Source organism: Haematobia irritans, chromosome 5 (assembly GCF_050003625.1).
Source record: "Haematobia irritans isolate KBUSLIRL chromosome 5, ASM5000362v1, whole genome shotgun sequence".
In the NCBI taxonomy this organism is placed as follows: domain Eukaryota; kingdom Metazoa; phylum Arthropoda; class Insecta; order Diptera; family Muscidae; genus Haematobia; species Haematobia irritans.
The window spans coordinates 10,984,174-11,003,209 of record NC_134401.1 but is presented as its reverse complement, the minus strand read 5'-3'; the positions used below and the strand labels follow the sequence as shown (position 1 = coordinate 11,003,209).

General features: G+C 33.1%; 1 protein-coding gene and 2 long non-coding RNA genes across 3 annotated transcripts; 2 read left to right on the top strand and 1 right to left on the bottom strand.

Moving 5' to 3' along the window:
- Window positions 1–806: 806 nt before the first annotated feature.
- LOC142239091 (uncharacterized) lies at window positions 807–9,823 on the top strand. Its single transcript, XM_075310853.1, has 10 exons — window positions 807–942; window positions 1,009–1,071; window positions 1,135–1,383; window positions 1,447–1,810; window positions 1,887–2,078; window positions 4,577–4,765; window positions 5,267–5,398; window positions 5,476–5,529; window positions 7,281–7,409; window positions 7,465–9,823. Exons 2-10 carry the CDS (start codon window positions 1,034–1,036, stop codon window positions 9,364–9,366), a joined length of 3,249 nt encoding a protein of 1,082 aa, XP_075166968.1. The 5' UTR covers window positions 807–942; window positions 1,009–1,033; the 3' UTR covers window positions 9,367–9,823.
- A 4,256-nt stretch (window positions 9,824–14,079) lies between these two features.
- On the top strand, window positions 14,080–14,565 carry LOC142241178 (uncharacterized). The gene is made up of 2 exons (XR_012723516.1): window positions 14,080–14,295; window positions 14,352–14,565. It is a non-coding gene; the product is annotated as an uncharacterized LOC142241178 (long non-coding RNA).
- A 2,630-nt stretch (window positions 14,566–17,195) lies between these two features.
- LOC142241426 (uncharacterized) lies at window positions 17,196–17,753 on the bottom strand. Its single transcript, XR_012723629.1, has 2 exons — window positions 17,467–17,753; window positions 17,196–17,409 (listed from the first exon to the last, which is right to left on the bottom strand). It is a non-coding gene; the product is annotated as an uncharacterized LOC142241426 (long non-coding RNA).
- Window positions 17,754–19,036: the final 1,283 nt, after the last annotated feature.

The following is a 19,036-nucleotide window of genomic DNA, read 5'->3' as shown; positions in this document are numbered from 1 at the left end:
TCAAATATAGAAGCAAAAATGCTTCAAAAATTCATTTCTATAGAAAATTTTGTCAAAATTTTATTTCTATAGAAAATTTTTTCAAAATTTTATTTTTATAGAAAATTTTGTCAAAACTTTATTTCTATAGAAAATTTTGTCAAAATTTTATTTCTAATCAAAACTTTCCCAACTTTTATTTCTAAAGAACATTTTTTCAAAATTTGATGTCTATAGAAAATTTTCTCAAAATTTTAGTTCTGTAAAAAATCTCTTCAAAATTTTATTTCTATAAAAATTTTCTCAAAATTTAATTTTTATAGAAATTGTTGTCAAAATTGTATTTCTATAGAAAATTTTCTAAAATTTTATTTCTATAGAAAATTTGTTCAAAATTTTATTTCTATAGAAAATTTTGTCAAAATTGTATTTCTATAGAAAATTTTCTCAAAATTTTATTTTTGTAGAAGATTAGTGGAAAGAAATCCTCCAAATATAGAAGCAAAAATGCTTCGACAATCTTAATAGGGAATACTTTGAAAAATAATAAAGCTATTTGATTATTAATTATTATTTCTCTTCCCCAATCCCGAAATAGAAAAGGCAATCCACGTACTCGATTCTATAATTATTTAGAAAAAATCAGGTTTGGTAAACATATATATTTTTTTGTGGTAAACACATTTTTGTCATCACAAGGTCGTCTTCATACTCTTCTTAACGGGTTAATTTTCTAACTTTGTCTTGTTAATTTCAATGCAACATATTTCAAAGTGCTAAGTGACCATAAGAAACGACATAACTGCTCTGAGCTGTAAAAACAGCTGTTCATTCGCACTTTATGTAAAATGGCAACCCTGACAAGAAATCTGTAAACAATTTGTTGGAAAGCATTGTTTGGGTTTAGTTGAATTTAAATATCGTCTTATATTAGGATATACAACGTAAAGGACATCATTCCATGTAAGTGAAGTTATTACAATAGGAAGTGTTCACCCTGTATTAGGAAAATAAAATCTTTCTTTACAGTATTGGAAGAGGAACGCTATACAAGATGTCCAGCAAAACGAAAGGCGGCAAGACAATAATCAAGTAAGTAAACTATATTATATCGAAATTAAGTATTATTGGTAATTAAATTATGCATCCATTTAGATCTGTTGTAAATGTCTGTAATAGTGCCAAACCCAAAATGATTATGGTGTCTAAAGTAAAAAACATTAAAGATACGGAAAGCAGACCACATTTATTCATTGACTTAATACAGTCGGAAGTTGAAGACACTTCTGGTTTGGAGGAAGACTGTACAAAAGCATTGTCTGTAAAAAGTCCCATAAATCAATTGACTGGATCTTCAAAATTACCTATTACACCAGACAATCCACCAAAATCGGTACAGACGGAGTATGTATTTTATAAAATAATTTACTTAAAGAATTTATCGTAATTAATGTCCTTTCTATTTAGTCTTCCGTTTAGTTTAAATATATGTGGCTTAGTTGATATTTCAAAATACGAGGTTATCTGTGTTTATTGCTTTCAAACATTTCCCATTAAGAAATGGCCTTTCCTTATAAATCATGTTAAACTGATGCATTATACATCGAGTAAACCCACCACAGGTGTAGATGATAAAGAAAAATCTCAACCATCAATTGTAAATGAGAAACATGTGAATACTATAAAAGAAAATCCAAAAGCTAATACTTGCCAAAATAATTTAAAACGTCCTTTAACCAATGACGATCAATATCGAAATATTAATAATACGGACGGAAAACAAAAAAATTGGAAATCGGATTCATCAGATGAATCGAATTCTGAAAGTAATGTAAGTATTGTTAATTAAAAATACATACGATGCAACATTTGGTTAACATGTTAGTGATTCATTTATATTTTTCCAGATTTCTACGGACTCCGTGCCTTGTAAAGAAAATGTTGACATACAATATTCAAAAAAGTACAAAAAGGTAGACAAAATAGTGTCATCTTCCCAGGCCACGACATTAACTTCGAAATTTTGTAATCAAACTAAGACGGATGCTATGTTTGATAGCTGCGAAGAACAGAAATCATTGGATTGTGAAGCTGTAGAGGTGAGGTTCATGCCCATAATTAAATTGTAATTGAGGTTTTGGTTAATTTGCCCCTTCATAGACAAAAATTTTATTCCTATTAAAGCAAATGCAATTATACAGAATCACCTCTAAAAGATGGGTAAAATGGTCTCATCCACATTGTTGACAGTATTGGGGATTTTCCCCTAAAGGTGTGTACTATGTTCAGTTTTCGAGTTGAAAATCACTTTAGTATAGCCATGTTCCGATATCCACTTCAATTCCTTTATTCACGATAAAACCACGAACGTGGATATTTGGTGTTCTTAATTCCAGATTCTTTTTTGAACTTTTCTGTAACCAGCTGGGTTGCATAAATCACCCAAAAATTCACTAAAGGTGGGTATTAAGATCGAGTTTAGCCGCTAAAAAAGTAATTTTTTTTCAAGATTACTTTTCTTTAATAATCCATTTTAAGGAATACAAACTTTGTGAAAATTTGCTTTGGGCTTTTCCCCATCATGTAATAATAATAGAATTTGCAACAAATATGTATAATTTTATGCATTTTTCTTACTGATTTAGTTTTCACTTTAGCGATTTTAGCGGCTAAACTCGAACTTAATACTCACCTTAAGGCGGAAATCAAAATAAGTGGAATCAATAGACTTATTATACATTTCCTGAAATAATCACAATTATAAATGAAAACAAACATACTCCCATATTGTCTTGTCGAAATTTAGAGGAACAAAAAACTGCGCATCAATTGAATTAATATATTTGCTTTATATTGATCTATTTTAATAAAGTAACCGCGAAAATTTCAACTTGAAAAGCGAACTTACGTTAATTGGGGATATTTTTTTGTGGACGGAGACGAAATTTTTGAATTGGGGAATTTCGCGAAATTTAAGGATTTTTCAGTATAAAAAATAACATTTAGAAACACATCGGATAGACAATATTAAAAAAAATTGTCCCTCTTTATTCCACGGCATTCAATAGGGTACAAATACAGCATTTGGGCTAGAAACGGGCACAGGATTTTATTTTGGAGGCCCTAGCACTAATTTATAATTTTACTCAGCTTGGCTAATACATTTTTCTACAATTGTGATATCATTTTGTGAGGACTCGGACTTAAATGTTGTCGCTCATCAGTTTTCAACACTGATTTGGGCCATATATTCCATAAATAAAGAAGTTATGAAGATGAAGGCCTTTATATTGACCTACAACCTAATTTTATTACTTGAGTAGCTTTTGGTAGCCGAATTCTAATTTTCACTTTTTGTGATGATTATACCCTGCGCCACACTGTGGAACAGGGTATTATAAGTTGGTGCATATGTTTGTAACACCCAGAAGGAGACGAGATGGACACATGGTGTCTTTGGCAATAATGCTCAGGGTGGGTCCCTGAGTCGATATAACCATGTCCGTCCGTCCGTCCGTCTGTCTGTGAATACATTTTTGTGATCAAAGTCTAGGTCGCAATTTAAGTCCAATCGCCTTCAAATTTGGCACATGTTCCTAATTTGGGTCAGAATCTTTCACCCGATATGCACTAATATGGGCCCAGCAGCCAGAGTTTTATACCGATTTGCTTGAAATTTTGTACAAACATAACACTTAGTCGTATAGTCAAGTGTGCAAAATTTGATTGAAATCGGTTCAGATTTAGATATAGCTCCCTTATTCATCTTTCGCCCGATATGGACTTATATGGCCCCAGAAGCCAGATTTTTGGCCGAATTTGGTTGAAATTTTGGACTAGGACTACAATTAGTAGTATAGTCAAGCGTGCAAAATTTGATTGAAATCGGTTCAGATTTAGATATAGCTCCCATATATCTTTCGCCCGATATGGACTAATATGGTCCTAAAAGCCAGAGTTTTGGCCCAATTTGTTTGAAATTTTGCACAGGGAGTAGATTTAGCTTTGTAGCTATGCGTGCCAAATTTGATTGAAATCGGTTCAGATTTATATATAGCTCCCATATATAGCTTTCGCCCGATTTACACTCATATGACCACAGAGGCCAATTTTTTACTCCGATTTGGTTGAAATTTTGCACAGGGTGTAGAATTAGCATTGTAGCTATGCGTGCCCAATTTGGTTGAAATCGGTTCAGATTTAGATATAGCTCCCATATATATGTTTTTCTGATTTCGACAAAAATGGTCAAAATACCAAAATTTTCCCTTTTAAAATCGCCTCTGCTTAGTCGAAAACTTGTAAAAAAGACTGTAATTTTCCTTATCATCAAATACATATATATCGAGCGATAATCATAAAAAAACGTTTGCGAAGTTTCCCTAAAATTGCTTCAGATTTAAATGTTTCCCATATTTTTTTACTAACATTCTGTTCCACCCTAGTGCACTAGTGAGAGGTTTCACTATACATGCATTTTCATTTGAATTGAAACCTTTTTCCAAATAACACGAATCCTTTTTCTAATCAAATGAAACCTTTTTTCAAATCGAATAAAATTTTCCCATTTCCAATTTCTTAATTTCCTCTATTCCAGCATATAATAGCATCGGAATGTACAGAACATGTAAGCACACAAGCATCAGAAGAACACAAACATTTGGACGACATGGTTTCATCTCCCATGGGATCAACATCTACTTGGACTACGGTTGAGAAAACTAAGACAGATGAATTTTTGGATATAAAAGAAGAACAAAATTCAATGGACTATGAAGATGTAGAGGTTAGTTACAGAAATATCAAATAACCCAATCAAATGTATATTACAGCAAATTGCTTTTTTGATATGGAAGTCTCCATTCTAAAGTACGCTAAGTATAAAAAGTGAATTTTACAAAAACCAAGTTCAAAGTTTTTTTTTTTGGAATTTCCGTATATGATATAAATTCACTTTTTTCGGTCTTAAAATCATTTTTGTTATAGATTTTTTTAGTATGTACGAATTCAAAATAGTGATAATAGAACATGGCTATAAATGACATATACCACTTTAGACCGAACAAAGCTTTTTGCCCTTTTTGGATTGGAAATTTTTATAACCATAACTTTTGATAGAAGTGTCCAATAAATTCGAACTTTTAACAGGATGCAATTCACATCAATCCGAATAAAAACCAACGAATTCAATCAAAACATGCTAATTCGACTTAGCGTACTCTGGAATGAGGACATCGATATATAAAAGTTAAAAAAAGTCTCGCATTAACAAATTTTTCATTTACAGCAATTGATTGAATTATCACCAGCCTATTCAGAGATCCCGGATAAATCGTCTGTTAACGATAGACAAGAAGAAATTTGTTCAATTGATATTGAATGCGATTGGAATCAGACCGAACCCCCGGTCAACAATGAGGTAAGTCTCCGATAATAGTAATATCTCTATTACACAAAGTTCATTTTATAGATTTTTTTCAATTTTTTTTTTCGAAGGCAATATCCGGGTCTGTAAGTAACGAAGATAAATCCCCTTCACCCACAAAAAAGGTAAGATTTTTGAGCTTCATAGCTTATCGATTTTGATCATTCATTCTTTTATTATTTTTTTTTTTTTGACAAAAAGTGGATTAACGGCTTATCGATTTTGATGAATTAACCGCTTTGATTTTTTTTAATTCTCAATCGGAAAACCAATTACATATTTTTATACTCTCCACCATAGGATGGGGGTATATTAGCTTCGTCATTCCGTTTGTAACACATCGAAATATTGCTCTAAGACCCCATAAAGTATATATATTCTGGGTCGTTGTGAAATTCCGAGTCGATCTGAGCATGTCCGTCTGTTGAAAACACGCTAACTTCCCAACGAAACAAGCTATCGACTTGAAACTTGGCACAAGTAGTCGTTATTGATGTAGGTCGGATGGTATTGCAAATGGGCCATATCGGTCCACTTTTACGTATAGCCCCCATATAAACGGACCCCCAAATTTGGCTTGCGGTTGCTCTAAGAGAAGCAAATTTCATCCGATCCGGCTGAAATTTGGTACATGGTGTTAGTATATGGTCTCTAACAACCATGCAAAAATTGGTCCATATCAGTCCATAATAACATATATCCCTCATATAAACCGATCCTCCGATTTGGCTTGCGGAGCCTCTAAGAGAAGCAAATTTCATCCGATCCGGCTGAAATTTGGTACATGGTGTAGGACATGGTCTCTAATGACTATGCAAAAATTGGTCCATAATTATATATAGCCCCCATATAAACCGAACATCAGATTTGACCTCCGGAGCCTCTTGGAAGACCAAAATTCATCTGATTCAGTTGAAATTTGGTACGTGGTTTTAATATATGGCCTCAAACACCCATGCAAAAATTGGTCGAAATCGGTCCATAATTATGTATAGCCCCCATATAGACCGATCCCCATATTTGACCTTCGGAGCCCCTTGGAAGAGCAAAATTTATCCGATTCGGTTGAAATTTGGTACGTGATGTTAATATATGGTATCCACCAATCAAGCAGGAATTGGTTCATATCAGTCCATATTTATATAGAACCCCTATATATACCGATTACCAGATTTTACCTCCGGTGCCTTTTGGAGAAGCAAAATTCATCACATCTGGTTGAAATTTGGTACGTGGTGGTAGTATATGGTATTTAACAACCATGCCAAAAGTGGTCCATAATCATATATAGCCCCCATATAACCCGATCCCGAGATTTGGTTTTGGAGCCTCTTGGAGGAGCAAATTTCATCCGAGTCAGTTGAAATTTGGTGCATTGTGCTAGTATATGGCCGTTAACAACCATGCCTAACTAGGTCCATATCGGTCTATAGTTATATATAGCCCTCAGATAAATCGATCCCCAATCACACAAAAATTGGTCCATATTAAGTTCATAATTGTATATAGCCCCCATATAAGCGACCCCCATATTTCAATTCTGGGTCTCTCCGTACCGTGCAAAAGTCCATATCGATACGTAATTATTTTTTAACTTACCTATACATACCTTTTTTTTTTTGTAGTATATACCACGTATGGACTAACTCACAATTTAGAAAACGATGTTAAGAAATTTTAAGATACCACAACCCAAGTAATTCGATTGTGAATGACAGTCTTTCGTAGAAGTTTCAATGCAATCCATGGTGGAGGGTACATAAGATTCGGCCTGGCCGAACTTACGGCCGTATATACTTGTTCTTCTTAAGGACTTACCTAATTAGAACACCAATTTTTATATCAAAATTATTTTCTCTATTTCCATAAAACAAAGATTATTGCCGACAAACTAAAATCTCCCAATCCATCGATTCAACTCTCACGATATGTGGATTCAGAAGATGAAATGCCCTCTAATGATGAAAACGAAGATTTAGAGCCTAGCTCAACTAATGGCTGTGGGGTAAGATTCCCAAACAAATTCTACTATTAAAAATGATTAAAGTCTTGATTTTCAGATTCTCTTCGGTTTAACCAATCGAAAAATTGTTATTGAATTTCTTGAACATCTGGAAAAATATCCTCATTTATATCAATTTCGAAAATATAAAGGCACACCCTTCAATTCGGCAAAATTTCAAGAAAGCATTGTAAAATTACGTACACACATTAATACCACCTTCAATATCGATATGACCGACATAGAGACTCGCCTCAGTATACAAAGAATAAAACATTGGTATGCCCGAACAATTCAAACCATAGAGGATAAAAAGGCGTATGGTAGAATATTTAAACATACATTTCCGGAATATTTTAATATAATGAAGGCATATCTTCCTTCTGACGTCACATATTCACGGGATCTTTTACTAGAGAGTGGTTATGCGAAAAAAGAAACAAATGAATTGACACGCTATCCCACCTGGATGTTACGTAAAAAAGGAGCAATTTCTAAACGTGGAGTAAAACTTGGACGAAAGCGTAAAAATCAATTGGAGGTTACTAAAATTACATATAAAGATTTGATGGATGATGAAGTACATTTGGAATGTGAAGAAAAGGAGAAACCTAGTGAAATGGATGATGATGGTTTTACTCCACCTGATCCCCTTATATGTGATATTTGTTTTGTAGATTTTAGTCGACCTGTAGAATTGAGACAACACCGACTTAGACATTTCCCTCCGAAACATGCATGCCAATACTGCCTTCGAAAACATTATACACAAAATTTGGCAAAAAAATGCCAACACAAAGATACACCAGCTAGTTCAGCAACGAAGATTAAAGCCAAGCCTAACAAAGACGGGCTGTACATGTGTGAATTGTGTGGAGCCACTTACAAATCTTTGGGATACCTCAATTATCATAAAAAGGACAAACATTTCAATCAACGTCACAAATGCGATATATGTGGATATTCGACTATCAAAAAGACCCTATTGGAACATCATCAAAAAAGATATCATGTGGTTGAATTTGGTACATGTGGAGAAATTGCAAAACGCACGAGGCCGCCATTACCCAAGATACGTTTTACAGCTGAGGGACGTCGTGAATATTTGTGGCTTCGAGAAATGAAAGCACAAAAACCCACAGAGCCCTTTTTCGGCTGTTATAGATGTAAACAAATTTTCCGTAATCGTCAGGAGAAAAACATGCACAATAAAAGGGAACATCCTATTAGTGCAACAACTGTTATATGTTTCCTTTGCCATCATGAAAATGTCCTCTTCTCGAATATGAAAAATCTACGAAGACACTACCTCCAAATACATCGAGTAGCACCTGAAGGTGTAGATTCCCTGCTGAAACATGTAAAGCCTTTAATGGAAACACTAACTGAAGAAGAAGTGGAAGACTTGCAGACTGCAGAAAATCATAATTTGGTTTTAGCTCAGATTTTAGCTACCAAGCCTCGTATGAAGCCCGAGGAATTTTTATCCGATATGAATTCGGATTATTACAAGGAAATGATGTGTCAGCGAAGAAATCTGGAGGTAATAGGCCATTATGATGATGATGAGTCCATTGATGATCTGGGTCAATCAACTTTATGGGAAGAAGTTGATCAGGGTTATGAAGAATTGTGTGGTCTATATAAAGCTCCCAATAGTGATATAAAAATTGAAGATCCTATTGGAATCGATATGAGTAAAGATGATATAGAAAATCAGACGGCAAATTTAGAAATGTGTATAGATAAAAATGAGTTTTGCAATAATTATCTTGGAACCAACAATGATCCAAATCAATCATCATTAGATATTGTAAAAGAAGAAGAAGAAAATCCTCACTCACAAAATATCGAGCATATTTTTGTTATAAATGAAAATATACAAGATCATCATGAGATTGAAGATATTATTGAAGAAGAAGATTTTGATAATGATATAATTGAAAATTATTTTGAGTGATAAGAAAATATCTAATCGTAGCCCCATTTCATGTACAGATAAATTATAATTAAATGGCAATTTCAAAAATTATGTAAAGTTTGTTAAACCAAATGTGAAACACAAAAAATTCAACAAAAAAAAAGTCGGTCCATAATTATATAGCCTCCTACAAAAAAGTGGAGGCACTGCTCCTTGATAAAAATGCGGCCACGTTTTAGTTGGCCATATATTGGGAATCCAAAATACATTTTGCAATATCCGTTTTTAACATCGAATAAAGGACTAGAAGATCTATCTTAGACATATAAATCTGAATGTCCATATTTTTTCATTTGGCCACAGTGCAAACATTTCTCTTGAGGAGCATTACCTCTACTTGTTTTTTATGCCATATATTAAAAATCTTAAAAAACATTTTGCAATAATTTTTTTACCATCGGATAAAAAAATACAAGATCTAACTTTTACATATAAATCTGGATGTCCATCTGTTTTCAATTTGGCCACAGTGATCACAGGCACTGCTCCTTGTGTCCCCGTTTTAGTTGGCCATATATTGGGAATTACAAACACATTTTGCAATATCAGCTTTTATAGTCGGATAGAGGACTAAAAGATCTATCTTTTACATATATGTAAATCTGCATGCTCAGTGGTGAGATTTTCTCAAAGAGCAATGCCTTCACTTGGTTTATAGGCCATATATTGGGAATTTCAAACACAATTTTACCATCGAATAGGGGACTAATAGATCTATCTTTCACATATAAAACTGATTGTCCTCCTTTTTCCATTTGACCACAGTGGAAACATTTCTCTCTTTTTCGTATATGTTGTATTACTACTATTTAGAATTTTTTTTGGCAAATGATTTTAATACCAATCTATCGTTCCAGAGTATCTTTGTTTGGAAATTTGATTTTTTATATACCTTCCCGTTTGCCAATGTATGCCAATTTTTATGGAGGCTGTACCGCATTTTCACATATAGGTGGCGCTGAAACGGATATTAATCTACGGATTTATTTTCCCTCAGAAATAATTTGATTGGTAAATTTTGTCTTTTAAGATTACATTATGTTCTACTATAATTTTTTAGTATGCATTTCATTTTATTATTGGAAATTTACCAATAACTAAACAAATTGGTTCGCCAGAGAGGAGGAAATAAAAGTGGACGAAAAAGTCTCTTTTGCAAAGAAAACAAATGTCAACCGTATAGATGTCCCACAATGCGTGCAGCGTTTGGTATTGTGCGCTTTATAGAATATCAGTTATTCCGGACGGAATATCGGTGTTTGTAAAGAATCTTACAGTGTGTCGGATCGATACGACTAGTCGGCGATGACTAAATAATCAGTAAATGTGTTATCGATCCCATAAACATGCAGCAGTATCGATAATGCCTTCGGACTTAACTTATAATGTGCACAATATATTGGATGTGTTCGACACGAGCACTGTCGTCCGGAATAACTGAGCACTGTCGTCCGGAATAACTGTAAAGCGCATTTACCTATTATCCGACACACTGTATGATTCTTTAAGCCTAGTCAGTGTTGCCAGGTTGGGGGTTTTCCCCCCAAATTTAGGGGTTTTTTACACGTTTAGGGGGATTTTTAGGGGTAACATTTATTTGGGGGGATTTTTGGGGGTAAAAAATTATTTTAGACCCTATAAAGTGGAGCAATTATCAACAAAATTTAGAAATAATTCTGGCACGAATTTTGAACAAAAAATGAGGGATGTCAACCCATGTTCTTAAATACAAGCAAGTATGTTAAGCAATGACATTCTATTTTAAACGCATCTGTTGAAGGAGCATTTTTAATATTTGATACAATTAAAAACAAATTAAGAAATGGTATTGTAACATTAAATTATTGGTCTCATAATTTCACGCCTACAATTTTGGCGAATAATGTATATATTTACTGAACTTTAATTTTTGTTTATTTTTTATTTATATTTTATAAGCTGTGGTTTTAATTAATTTGATTTGAAAGATTTATACATTGAATTATATTGTTTTGTCTGCCCTTTATATTGATATACATTTTATTATTATACCCATAGAAAAATTACTTTCCTCATGAACGAAATTTTAGACAAATAAACCCGAATTTGTGAATAGTGGTATAATGACGTTATCTACTGATTTTTATTTACTTCAAAAGAAATTTTGTTCTTCAGAAAAAAAAAAATATATTTGTGTTAAATTTAATTTGTAAAGTGTATCACTGCAGGATTTTTTAACGAAATTTGGGACACCTTTTTGGCTTATTAACATTCTTAAATTTTTTGGGGGTTTTTGAAAAAAGTCTAGATCAATTTAGGGGTTTTTTTCTTAAGATTTGGGGGGAAGAATCAAAAATCATCTGGCAACACTGAGCCTAGTAAAGGGTGATTCTTTTGAGGTTAGGATTTTCATGCATTAGTATTTGACAGATCACGTGGGATTTCAGACATGGTGTCAAAGAGAAAGATGCTCAGTATGCTTTGACATTTCATCATGAATAGACTTACGATCTGCCACAACGTCGAATTTTCAGTGAATGGGCCCTAGAAAAGTTGGCAGAAAATCCGCTTTTTTATCGACAAATTTTGTTCAGCGATGAGGCTCATTTCTGGTTGAATGGCTACGTAAATAAGCAAAATTGCCGCATTTGGAGTGAAGAGCAACCAGAAGCCGTTCAAGAACTGCCCATGCATCCCGAAAAATGCACTGTTTGGTGTGGTTTGTACGCTGGTGGAATCATTGGACCGTATTTTTTCAAAGATGCTGTTGGACGCAACGTTACGGTGAATGGCGATCGCTATCGTTCGATGCTAACAAACTTTTTGTTGCCAAAAATGGAAGAACTGAACTTGGTTGACATGTGGTTTCAACAAGATGGCGCTACATGCCACACAGCTCGCGATTCTATGGCCATTTTGAGGGAAAACTTCGGAGAACAATTCATCTCAAAAAATGGACCGGTAAGTTGGCCACCAAGATCATGCGATTTGACGCCTTTAGACTATTTTTTGTGGGGCTACGTCAAGTCTAAAGTCTACAGAAATAAGCCAGCAACTATTTCAGCTTTGGAAGACAACATTTCCGAAGAAATTCGGGCTATTCCGGCCGAAATGCTCGAAAAAGTTGCCCAAAATTGGACTTTCCGAATGGACCACCTAAGACGCAGCCGCGGTCAACATTTAAATGAAATTATCTTCAAAAAGTAAATGTCATGGACCAATCTAACGTTTCAAATAAAGAACCGATGAGATTTTGCAAATTTTATGCGTTTTTTTTTTTTAAAAAGTTATCAAGCTCTTAACAAATCACCCTTTACCTTCCCGTTTGCCAATGTATGCCAATTTTTATGGAGGTTGTACCGCATTTTCACATATAGGTGGCGCTGAATCTACGGATTTATTTTCCCTCAGAAATAATTTGATTGGTAAATTTTGTCTTTTAAGATTACATTATGTTCTACTATAATTTTTTAGTATGCATTTCATTTTATTATTGGAAATTTACCAATAACTAAACAAATTGGTTCGCCAGAGAGGAGGAAATAAAAGTGGACGAAAAAGTCTCTTTTGCAAAGAAAACAAATGTCAACCGTATAGATGTCCCACAATGCCTGCAGCGTTTGGTATTGTGCGCTTTACAGAATATCAGTTATTCCGGACGGAATATCGGTGTTTGTAAAGAATCTTACAATGTGTCGGATCGATACGACTAGTCGGCGATGACTAAATAATCAGTAAATGTGTTATCGATCCCATAAACATGCAGCAGTATCGATAATGCCTTCGGACTTAACTTATAATGTGCACAATATATTGGATGTGTTCGACACTGTCGTCCGGAATAACTGAGCACTGTCGTCCGGAATAACTGTAAAGCGCATAAATGTAAAAAGCGCATTTACCTATTATCCGACACACTGTATGATTCTTTAAGCCTAGTACTAAGATGACGTTTTCGCACGAAAAACTGTTATATTCCATATAAAAAACGTTAGCGCGGAATAAATGCGAAATCTTTGTTTTAAGCATTTTAAAGCACATATTCATACAACCCTGGATTTTTCGCACGAAAAAATAGGCAGGCATATTATTTCGCATATATAAGGTAACATCTGTGGGTTTGAGATCCTATATACGGAGATAGATGAAGATATTCGTTTTTCGCAGAAACGAACTTATTACTAAGCATTACAAACACCGACATTCCGTCCGGAATAACTGATAGTCTGTAAAGCGCGTTACCAGCATTGCGGTCGAAGTGCTGTCAGAGAGTATTAAGATAACAAGAGGACGAAAATTTCTCTTCTACAAAAACAACAAATGTCAACCGTATAGATGTCGCACAATGCCTACAGCTTTTGTATTACCGACGTTGCGGTCGAAGCGCTGTTTTGATAAATTCCCAATAAACACAAGCATTGGAGAAATGCTTATATTCAATACGCTTTCAAACATTTTTTCAAAGAATTAGATTAGAATTCAATTTGAGAAATTGTTGAGAAAATCGCGTTCTCAACAAACAGACATTACCCTCAACAGTAGAATTCAAAACGTTAGCAACAATTTCTCAACATATTAGCAACAACTTTTCAAACTAAATTTCATTTTAATGCTTCAACCCTATTGGAAAATTTGTTGTTGTAATGTTGAAGATGGGATTCACTATCAAATTGATATGGCGTTACCTATGAAAAATCCCTGCCAGCATTTCAAAGTTCCATTTCATCCTCATCGTTACCACAGACTCGTAAATGTCACTTCAACCATCATGAAAAGGTACATCAAAAAGTACATGAAAGTATTTTGCCATCCCTACTACGATTTTATTTTTTGTGAAACGCCAAGCGCATCCAGCTTGTTATATTTTAATTAAATAAAAACGAAAATAAAGTTCTGAAAACATAGATTATACGCTTAAAATTGCGAAAGGTATATTGGTGAACAATTTTTGATTTTCCAAATGGAATAAAGTGATTGTTTTTCAGATATTTTACAGACATGCTGCTTCCATCAAATAAAAACACTAGTTGATAGACGCTGCAACATGTAACTCGCTACTTGTAACTCAACATCATCATTAATGCCAAAAATTATTTAAAATGTAATGTGATAGTGGTATAAATGTTATATTTTTAAGAATTTGTAAATGTTTACACAAATTAATAAATATCTAAACAAACGTGTTTTACTCGACCACAATGATTCTTTTACAACTATCTTAAAATGCACTTTTTCTGATTGTTTGGGGGGTCCCTTATTGGCGTCGTTCTAAATTGATCTATAAAGGCACCTAATAATTGCACTCATGCGAAACCTTTTTGTAGTAACTTTTGCGTGGTACAACTTCTCAATAGTGACGGCGCTTTTCCGACGAGTTTTTGATATCGTATACGATTGTTTTCGACGTGGTGGAGATTCTCAGAAGTGTCGTCAAATTCCAAAAATGTTGGCAGGGATGCTCATCCTTGTGTTTGTTGGGTTCTTTATAAAGGCATCGGCAGTTATAATTTCAAATTGTCTGCCAAAAAATTTAATAGAATGAAAAGATTTATATAAAAGCACATTTGTTATTACAAAGTAGGATCTAAATCCTATTGTGCTTACGTTTCGTAATGCCGGCAGAGAACCGAACTGGGTGACGCCGACGATAACTGTATGATAATTGAGAGAAGGGCCGACAAAAACTGCATGATATTAGAGACATTTTCCTCATGACTGCCACCTACTGAGGCAGTTTCGTCCTCTTGTCTTTTTATTCTCACTGGAGCTGTTTTGATCAGTGTTGCCAGTATTTTTCTGGCTCTTGTCCCCAAATTATGATGTTCTCGTCCCCAAAAATCCCCAATTTAAATTCCTCACGAAAATCCCCAATACATTTTAAACAATTTTTTTTGACAAAAAAAAAAATAAATAAAGAAAAAGGCTCTGCAATAGAAAATCAGTAATAATAATCCAGCAAGCTGCAATAAGATCAAGATTTCGAACCACAACACCAAAAGACTGGTGATCGTCTTCCAAATGCTGGAGATATATAAATGGGAGTTCGGAGTCCCTTTTGACAAAATGTTCTATATAGAAATATAATTTTGACAAAATTTTCTAGATAGAAATAAAATTTTGACAAAAATTGGCAATATAGAAAAACAAAATGGCAAAATGTTCTACATAGATATAACATTTTGACAAAATTTTCTAGATAGAAATAAAATTTTGACAAAATTTTCTATATAGAAATAAAATGTTGACAAAATGTTCTATACAGGAAGAAAATTTTGACAACATTTTTTATATAGACATAAAATTTTGACAAAATTTTCTATATAGAAATAAAATTTTGACAAAATTTTCTTTATAGAAATAAAATTTTGACAAAATTTTCTGTAGAAATAAAATGAAATTCTGCAAACATTTTCTTAGAAATGAAATTTTGCAAGAATTTACTATGAAAAAAAAAATTGCCAAATATTCTATAGAAATAAATTTTTGCAAGAATGTTCTATAGAAATAAAAATGTGCAAAATTATCTACAGGCATAATGTTTCGTAAAAGTTGTCTATAGAAATAAAGTTTTGATAAAATTTTCTATAGAAATAAAATTTTTACAAAATTTTCTATATAGAAATAAAATTTTGACAAAATTTTCTTTATAGAAATAAAATGTTGAAAAAAATTTTCTATATAGAAATAAAATTTTGACAAAATTTTCTGTAGAAATAAAATTTTCTATAGAAATGAAATTTTGCAAACATTTTCTTAGAAATAAAATTTTGCAAGAATTTCTATGAAAAAAAAAATTGCCAAATATTCTATAGAAATAAATTTTTGCAAGAATGTTCTATAGAAATAAAAATGTGCAAAATTTTCTATAGGCATAATGTTTTGTGAAAGTTTTCTATAGAAATAAAGTTTTGATAAAATTTTCTGTAGAAATAAAATTTTTACAAAATTTTCTATATCGAAATACAATTTTGACAAAATTTTCTATATAGAAAAAAAATTTCGACATAATTTTTTATATAGAAATAAAATTTTGACAGAACTTTCTATAGAAATAAAAAGTTTTGTCTATAGAAATAGAATTTTGGCAAAATTTCCTTTGGAATTAAAATTTTTACAACATTTTCTATAGAAATAAAATTTTGCCAACATTTTCTATAGAAATAAAACTTTGACGAAATTTTCTGTAGAAATAAAATTTTGACAAATTTTTCTATAGAAATAAAATTTTGAAAAAATTTCTATAGAAATAAAATTTTGACAAAACTCTCTATAGAAATAATATTTTCGAAAAGTTGTCTATAGAAATAGAATTTTGGCAAAATTTCCTTTAGAATTAAAATTTTGACAAAAATTCCTTTAGAATTAAAATTTTGGCAAAATTTCCTTTATAAATAAAATGTTGTTAAAAAATATTAAACCGATTTATCGAAAAAAATTCCCAAATTTATGGAAATTCCCCACCAAATCCCCAAGTCCCCAACTCATAAATTCCGTCCCCATTCACGAAAAAATATCCCCAATTCGGGGAAAATTCCCCAACACTGCCAACGCGGTTTTGATAATTTGGTTAGACACCCTGCCAACATTTTTTGAATTTGGGGACTCTTTTGAGAATCCCCACTACGTCGAAAACAATCATATACGACATCAAAAACTCGTCGGAAAAGCGCCGTCACTATTGAGAAGTAGTACCACGCCAAGTTACTACAAAAATGTTTCGCATGAGTGCAATTATTAGGTGCCTTTATAGATCAATTTAGAACGACGCCAATAAGGGACCCTCCAAACAATCAGAAAAAGTGCATTTTAAGATAGTTGTAAAAGAATCATTGTGGTCGAGTAAAACACGTTTGTTTAGATATTTATTAATTTGATTAAACATTTACAAATTCTTAAAAATATAACATTTATACCACTATCACATTACATTTAACATAATTTTTGGCATTAATGATGATGTTGAGTTACAAGTAGCGAGTTACATGTTGCTGCGTCTATCAACCAGTGTTTTTATTCCATGGAGGCAGCGTGTCTGTAAAATATCTGAAAAACAATCACTTTATTCCATTTGGAAAATCACCAAATTGTTCACCAATATACCTTTCACATTTTTAAGCGTATAATCTATGTTTTCAGAACTTTATTTTCGTTTTTATTTAATTAAAATATAACAAGCTGGTTGCGCTTGGCGTTTCACAAAAAAAGGGCTTTTTTAACAGTAGGGATGGCAAATTACTTGCATGTACTTTTTGATGTACCTTTTCATGATGGTTGAAGTGACATTTACGAGTCTGTGGTAACGATGAGGTTGAAATGGAACTTTGAAATGCTGGCAGGGCATAGTCATTTCAAATTATCTGTCAAAAAACATTTATAAAAAAGAACATTATGTTCTAAATCCTATTTTCCTTAAGTTTCATAAAGCCGACAGTGAAGAGAACTGGGTGGTGCCGACGCAAGCTGTATGATATTTGAGAGAAACGTTGACAAAAACTGCATGATATTAGAGAATCTTTTCTCATGACTGCCACCTACTGACGCAGTTTTACTTCACAGTTTCGTTATCTTGAATTTTCTCCTCTCTGGCTTCGCATAACCCATTTCCACCAATGCCCAACGCATTTAGTACGTTTGGATACTAAAGTACTTTTGCACTTTGTTGCTCTCAGACTTTTTCATCCCTTGTTACGTTTTGACATTATGCTTGTATTCTGACATTCGCGTGAAATATATCTCACTAACACTAAACTAAAAATAAGAAGAACAAGAAGCATAACCTTTTTTTTTTTTGATAAATATCAAGAAACAACAAGAATTTCATAGAATTTGTTGTTAGAAGTATATTTTCCATTCGAAAAAACAACAAACAAAGAAAAATCGCAACAACACTGTCTAACTAATGTTAAGCTAGTAAGCTAACTGGCTAAGCAAACCCCATTTACTCAATGAAAACATGGATGATAAGAAGAATAGTATACAGGACTACTATTCATCGGTCTGTCGAACCTGTCTTTCTAATACTGGGGATTTGCGACATTTGACCACCCTTATTAATGAAAGTGTGCGTCATGACGATGATAAAATATCGTATATGGATTGTTTGGCTTACTGCCTGCCTCAAGGTAGTTGGGAAGAAGACGGGAATGATATGCATGTACTTTTTGATGTACCTTTTCATGATGGTTGAAGTGACATTTACGAGTCTGTGGTAACGATGAGGTTGAAATGGAACTTTGAAATGCTGGCAGGGAATTTCAAATTATCTATCAAAAAACATTTATAAAAAAGAACATTATGTTCTAAATCCTATTTTCCTTAAGTTTCGTAAAGCCGACAGTGAAGAGAACTGGGTGGTGCCGACGCAAGCTGTATGATATTTGAGAGAAACGTTGACAAAAACTGCATGATATTAGAGAATCTTTTCTCATGACTGCCACCTACTGACGCAGTTTTACTTCACAGTTTCGTTATCTTGAATTTTCTCCTCTCTGGCTTCGCATAACCCATTTCCACCAATGCCCAACGCATTTAGTACGTTTGGGTACTAAAGTACTTTTGCACTTTGCTGCTCTCAGACTTTTTCATCCCTTGTTACGTTTTGACATTATGCTTGTATTCTGACATTCGCGTGAAATAAAGGGTGATTTGTTAAGAGCTTGATAACTTTTTA